General features: G+C 49.2%; 1 protein-coding gene across 5 annotated transcripts in view; it reads left to right on the top strand.

Moving 5' to 3' along the window:
• Positions 1-7,237, top strand: part of CCDC159 (coiled-coil domain containing 159) — a 55,050-nt gene that overhangs the window by 29,228 nt on the left and 18,585 nt on the right. Inside the window, exon 1 of one of the 5 annotated variants that reach the window (XM_044443381.1) lies at positions 45-163. The exons of the other annotated variants lie outside the window; for them this stretch is intronic. Coding sequence (XP_044299316.1) covers positions 128-163 — 36 coding nt within the window. The 5' untranslated portion in view covers positions 45-127. Of the gene's footprint in view, positions 1-44; positions 164-7,237 lie in introns of those variants that run through there. 5 annotated transcript variants of the gene reach the window in all.

The raw sequence follows: 7,237 nt of genomic DNA, 5'->3' as shown, positions 1-7,237 counted from the left end.
GCGGGGCCACGCCGCTTTGTTGCACGGCTGGCGGGCAGGGAGCGGCGGCGTTGTGCTGCGGCTTTCTGAGCTGGACAGGGCAAGTGCCGTGGCCCCAGAGCCCCGTGGGCGAGGGGGGTGCCGAAGGATGGACGTGCTGGAGGGAAAGATGTTGGCCACAAAGGTAAATGGTGGGGAGTGGGAACAAGAAGCTCCCCTTCCTCCTCATCCGCGAAGCACCTGTAAAGGGACGTGCACAATTCTAGGACCTTGCAGGCGGCAGAGGAGCCCTTTGCTCCCAGCGGGGGCTCAGCGTGGCAGTAATCCAAACGGCTCTGTCCAACCGTGGCAGTTACTAATGCGAAGAGAGCGCCCGGCTATGGCAGCTCCTGCCTCCTTCCTTGGCGGGTTGGTTTTAGAAAGCTCCCCGAGAGATGCCTTGGATGAAGAAAGTCAAACCATTTCGAGGGCAACAAATTTCCCACTCTCTTAGAGGTTTAAAATCCATGAGCCACATGCAAGAGACCAAGGTGCAAATCCCCATGCAACCATTCATCGGAACTGGGTAGCTCTGGACCAGCCCTTCAGCAGCCTTTCTCATCCCCAGACTTGTGTGAGGATAAACAGAATGATAAGTACTTGGAATAGGAAGGATACGCTACACATGACAAGGAATTTAGATTATTTGCTGGCATTTGCTGTAGATGCTGAAATTCATGTGACAAGGAAACTCAGGTTCCATGTCTCTGAACTATTTAAATCCCACCTGCCCAATAGAAACTGTGCCACCTAAACCATTTTGTATCCTGGAGCCCCAGTAATAGTTTCCCTCACACCCTATCCCACCCACTCTAAAAGTCTTATTGCACCCTTCAGACACCAATTCTCACCTTCCTCTTTCCCCACTCCCCTCTGTAGCCCAGTCTGAAATGGTTTACTTTGTAGGGTGGTGCCAACCTGTGCACATTCACATGACTGCTGTAGTTCATATGAAACCGCTCCTAACATTACCACTATGATGCAGCAGGAACCGAACCAGGCCCAGGCCCAGCATTATGGTATTCCCTCCCCGCAGCCCCACACCAGTCTTCAGATCCCTCTACCATGCTCAGCAATACTGAGATCTGCATTGCCTTCTCTCTGTACCTTCTAAGACTGAGCAAGCAGGTTGGCCAATGCCTGCCTTCTAGCTGAGTTGTATGAGGGCTGAGAGCTCTGCTTCGAGCCACCCTCAGCCTGGGCCCCTCCAAATGTATTGGACTGGCCAATGTTAGATGATGAGAGTCGTAGCCCAACATATCTGGAGGTACCAGGCCAGGGAAGGCAATTTTCATATCTGTTCACATACCAGTGCCACAGACCCCCGCAGGGATGTTCCCTTCTCTGAATGACAGCTTGTCCCATTATTTTAACTAAGTTTCATCAACCCTTCTGGGAGAATAATACAGGTGAGACTGAAACTCACCAAAAAACAAACCTCCTCCCACTTTCCAAGGGCCTGGTCAAGGAATGGAGAAGCACCTGGATAACTGACCAGTGACTATTCTTGTAAAATTTGATTTCATTAATATTGAGTGAATGCAGTGACTTAAGACATACCGCAACTTTCCTGTATTTAGGCTTCAGTTATTTTTCACTGATTCCTCCTTGCCGTACCAGTCTTCCCTCCCCACAGTTCTGGCTGCAGACCTGACTGCAAGGCTAAATGTTGGGATGGGGAGTATGCTGTGTAGGAAACTCCTGCCTTACTACCACCATCTGGTGGCTTATCACTGCACCTGTAGGCCAGGTTACAGTTGTGCACTGGCTCACGAACTTAATCCATTCCAGGACTCTGGTCGTGACCCAAATTGGTCATGAACCAAGTCAAATTTCCCCATAAGGTTCAGTGTAAATAAAGTTAATCCGTTCTGTAACATTTTTAATCAGAAGAATTAAAATGCTCACATGACTCCAGTCCTCCATCAGCTTCACTGGCTTCCCATTGAAGCCCGGGCCCAATTCAAGGTGTTGATTATGACCTACAAAGCCCTAAACGGCTTGGGTCCTGGCTACCTGAACGAGCGCTTACGTCCGTATATGCCCGACCGCCCTTTGAGATCTGCGGGAGAGTCCCTTCTCCGGGAACCCTCCATGAAAGAAATTAGGAGAGTAAGTACCCGGAGGAGGGCTTTCTCTGCGGTGGCGCCCAACCTATGGAATTCACTCCCCAAAGAGGTCCGCCTGGCACCGTCGTTACTGGTTTTTCGGCGCCAGGTAAAGACCTTTTTATTTAAACATCATTTCAATTGTTAAAACATATGATCTGGCCTGGGCAACTTCTTCTTCCTTCTCTTTCTCCTCCTATATTTTTATTTTATACTGATAATTTTTATTTTGTATTTGTAAATCAATGTATTTTTTGTATTGTTATATTTAATGGTAATTTATTATGTACTATTGTATTTCAATGTATTTTATCATGTTGTAAGCCGCCCCGAGGTTTCGGCAAGGGGCGGCATAGAAATGTTATAATAATAATAATAATAATAAAAAGAATTTGAAACAAAGTGACAAAGAACAACAAAGATCATGGCCATCTCCCCCCCCCCCCACAGCACGATTGTGATCACGGCCATAGACAGGCGTGCTTGCGGGCGCGCTGAGGATGGGGGGAGAAACAGGCGCGATCATGCTGCGGGGAGAGATGGCTGAGATCGTGGTTGCACTCATTCAGGAAAGAGGGACTCAATCTCAGCCATCTCCCCACCCCCCAAGGACAACCGCAATCATGCCGGTCTTCCCTGCATGAGTGCGACTGCGATCGTGGCCATCTCCCCACTTGGGTGGGGTGGGGAGATGGCCACAATTGCAATCGCCACCCAATGCAGAGTTCACAACCTGAGTAAAAAATTTTATGAAATTTTTGTTCGCGACCCAATTTGGTCGTGAACTGAGGCATTCGTGAGCTGAGGTACCACTGTATCTGGTTAACCACCCTTGGGAACAGGATACAATGTTCGATGGCCCACCTGCATCTGATGCAGCAATCTCTTTTGTCATAAAGGAGTGAGATATCATGCAGCCCTGTCCTAAAGGAAAGATGGTCATTCAAGAGCAGGCATCCTTTTCATTTCAATGAGGTTGCCCAATAGAATGAACCTCTCATGCTCTCCAACCAGCTGGAGTGAAAACTCATGCAGTTTCCCCTTAGTATCCTCCAACACTGATGTATGACATTCGTTTCCCATATCTAATCTTTGTCTCCCCTGCTATATTGCTTGCTTCATGTGGATTATAAACCCTTTGAGGTATGCCTTCTTCAGTCCCTAAGACGAAATTCAGTGCAGAAAAGCCACAAACAAATCCAGCTGACTCAATCGAGTACAGTAGTACCTCAGTTCATGAAAGCTTCTGTTCTCAACCAATTAGGTTTGTGAACAGAAATTTTGGCAAAATTTTGCCTCCATTCGCAAACTGTGCATCGGGTGACGAACACAATTGTGGCCATCTTTCCCACCTGAACACTCCAAACAATAACCTCCCCATCCCACCCACCACAAGGGGGAGCCATGAGGGCGCTCTCACCTTGGTCAAGGCCTTCCCAGCTCCTCGCCGCAGTCCCATTTCCGAGCTGGAGGAAGGTCCCCTCACAGGCACTGTCCCGGCTCCAGGAGGGGGAACAGGAGTGGGAGGCCAGAGAGGCAGGTGTGGGATGGCTTCCCTGGCTGGGAGAGGGCCACAAGGAGGGAGGTAAGGGCTGCTTTCCACAGGCTGAGGTGACAGGAGGCATGGGATGGGGCCACGGCCAGCCAAGTGGGGTACCTCCTGCCTCTCCCTGCCACGGGGGGAAGAAGTATGGCGGCTGTTCGGCAGTAGCTTACCCTGAGAAGGCCGCGATGGAGGCATGGGAGCCATGGCCCCACTCCTGCTCCGCCTTGGCCTGTCCACTCCCAGGCTTGGTGAGGTGGCCGCAGCTTGGCCCACAGCCCGGGGATGTGGCTCATATTTTCGTGGTTTAATTATTTTTACATATTTATTGATTTAAAACTTTTATATGCCATCCTTTATGAATAACATAAAGTTAGGTTTCAGAATGGATTAACCTTATTTGCATTGAACCTAATGGGGAAATTTGACTCAGTTCATGACCAATTCAGTTCATGACCAGAATCGTGGAATGTATTAAGTTCGTGAACCAAGGTATCACTGTACTTTTCTGGCACCCATAAGCAGAACATTAAGATGATGGTCAAGTTCACATGTCATGAGTAACAGTACTGCATTGTTTCTACCGTGCACTATTCTTTTGCATGGGCATGCCTGAAAGACAGCCAAACTCGCATGGTGACTTTCCTCTCATTCGCCATACCCTTCTCTTCCCTCCAAGCGCTATCCCAGGAGGCACCATGGAGAGGAACCAAGGCCTCTTGCTTTGACAGCTGAGTTTGGTTCATCATGACTGTTGAGCAGTCTCTGCTGCACAGCAAGGCTCATGCCATGAAGCATAGCAGGGAGGACATGAAACTGAACAGGCACCATCCCCCTGTTCCAGACGAGACTGCTTCATACTTGGGCAAAAGAGGGGAAATCCACTGGGCTGGGCTGCAGGAAGGAGCAGCAGTACTTAGTTGATTCCTCCTCTGCCCCTTTGCACATGCAAAGAGAGAAGTGCCTCATGAGTGTGAGCAAGCTAGCAGCAGGGTCGATAAGCAGCGGGGTCCATCTGGGGATTGTACAACACAGTAGATTTCCCTGCTGCTCCCATTTCTTGCTCTGGCTTGCCTGAGAGGCATCCTCAGCCTGGTGCCTACAGGAAAACCTCTTTAGCAATCCAGAGAGAGAAAGTGGGCACCAGTGCTACATTCCCCTCATTGCCGCCACCCAGCTGCTTCCCACCCCTCTTGCTTGTCCATTTGGGTGCATGAGGTGCTTCACTCTGGTGCAAGAAAAGGGGGTGCTACTCCTTTCCACAATGCTGCCAGTTGCTCTTTGCCTCTGGCTCACAAGAAGCATGAAAAGGGGCAGCACTGGGGACCCTGCTGAGGTGCACAGCCCCCAGCTTGACACCACCACCACCGCTGCCTGGTTGCTTCTCACTCTGTGTTCACAGAAACTTAGCAAGTCAGAAGGGGTCTCCTGGGCCTTCTAATCTGACCCCTGGCACAAGCCGACTCTCCTCATGCAATCCTCACATGTGGTTGCCCAATTTTTCTTTGAACACCTTCACTGATGGGGCTTCCACCACCTCCCATTGAAGCCCATTTCATATCCTAGGGGTCCTAATGGTCAGGAAGTACTTCCTGACATCCAAGCTAAAACCCAGTTCATTTGGCTTTGCCCCAGTGGATCATGTCCTTCCCTCCACCACAGGGAAGGTCACAACCCTCTACCCTGTGGTGACCCTTCACATACTTGTAAGTCACTATACGATCCCTCCAGAGTCTCCTCTTCTCCAAGCTGAAAAGTCCCAGTTCCCTAAATCATATCTCATATGGCACCCATCCCCAATCCAGCTACCATCCTTGTGACCCTGTGCTGAACTGATTCCAACCTTGCTATGTCCCTCCTGTAATGTGGAATCCAGACGAGGACAGAGTACTCCAGTTGTGGGCACACCAGAGTCCTACAGAGTAGTACCAACTCTTCTCTCCATCTGGAAGCCATGCCTGAGTATACATCCAAGGATTCACCCTCTTAACTGCCAGGTCACACTGTTGGCTCATGTTTACCTTGCTGTCAATAAGTACCTGTGATCCCTTTCACAAGTGCCACTCTCCAGCTACATATCCCCCATCCTGTACTTATAGCACTTATTCCTGATGCGCAAATGCAGGATTTTTCACTTAATTGTATTGAACACCATCCTGTTGTCCCCCTCCTACTTCCACAGTACCGACACCTCCATTGTGGCCACTGTCCCCACTTGTATTGTCTTCAGATTTGCTCTGAAATATTTCAGATTTGGTCTGAAGTTATTGTCTTCAGACTGGTTACCCCTTCCCCAAGGTCATTGATAAAGAGGTTGAACAGAATCAGTCCCAGAACTGATGGCTGCCCACTGGTAGTTACTGTCTGCTTGTGATCCATCAACCATGCCCTAATCCATTGGACAGTACATCAATCTATCCTGAAGCTCATCAATTTCTCAGCCAGGCTATGCAGTTCTTGTCAAAGGCCCTGCTGAAATCCAGGTAAGCCACATCCACCATGTCCCCTGCATCTAGCCGCCTTGAAACCTTGTTATAGAACTCCACAAGGTTTGTCTGGCAGTGTTGTGAACCAGGCACCCCTTCCCAACAAAAGCAATCACTCCAGCAGATACTACCAATGTCTTTATTCTAAACAGCTACAAACCACTATTAACAAATACAGAATAGAAAGAAAATAGAAAGAGAATAGAAAGTTGACCTCTCGCTCTGACTAACTTCACCCCATGCTTTGCTTATGAACCTGTCGAGGGTGCACCCCCGGAGGTGGGGCGCTCTGAACTCGCTCATCGCCGTTCTTCTAATCAAGACTCTATCTGCCTCAGTCTTTGAGTATACCTGCGGGAACGAGCATCCTTAAATTCAGGCTTCTCCTTATCAGCTTTGTTCTCACATTCCATATTAGAATCCAGTCCTATATCTGCCCCCAAAGAGGCTTCTTCCTGTGCCTCCACCTTGTCTCCTGGCGGCAAAACACCATCTGTTTCTATGCTAGTCACAACATCTGGGGGAGTGGGGTGAGAATCCTGTACTGCTGGAACAAGGGTTAATTCTTCTCTCACCTCTCTGATGCTCTGATTCTGGTTTTGATGCATGAGACTCTTCTGAGCGCACACACATGACAGACAGGACCTATTTTTGCAGAAATCATGTTGCATGGCTGCCAACCTCCTTCCCCTTTTGAGGGTTTTTAGAGCTTTTCATATTACGAGCTTTTCTGTCATCTTTTCCAGAATGGACATAAGGCTAACTGGCCTATAATTCTCCCTGACCCCTCTGCTACCCTTTTTAAAGATTGGGCCCACTGGCACCACCCTGCAATCCTCCAGAATGTCTACCATTTTCCATGAGGCCTCAAAGATTGTGGCCAACAGATACGAGAGTACCCCTGCCAGTACCCTTGGGAGTAACCCATCAGGACCTGGCACCTTCATAACATCCAGGGCACTTAGGAGCTCCTCACCTTCTAGGGGAGTGACTCTAATCTGTGCCCCCATAATCTCAGACTCATCTGGCCCTCTGTATTCTCCCCTGCTTTGGGGAGAATACAGAAGCTAAATAATTATTTA

Source organism: Varanus komodoensis, unplaced genomic scaffold (genome assembly GCF_004798865.1).
Source record: "Varanus komodoensis strain SLA01 unplaced genomic scaffold, ASM479886v1 scaffold42, whole genome shotgun sequence".
Lineage (NCBI taxonomy): Eukaryota > Metazoa > Chordata > Lepidosauria > Squamata > Varanidae > Varanus > Varanus komodoensis.
The sequence above is the reverse complement of the archived record's forward strand: the minus strand, read 5'-3'. Positions and strand labels throughout refer to the sequence as shown.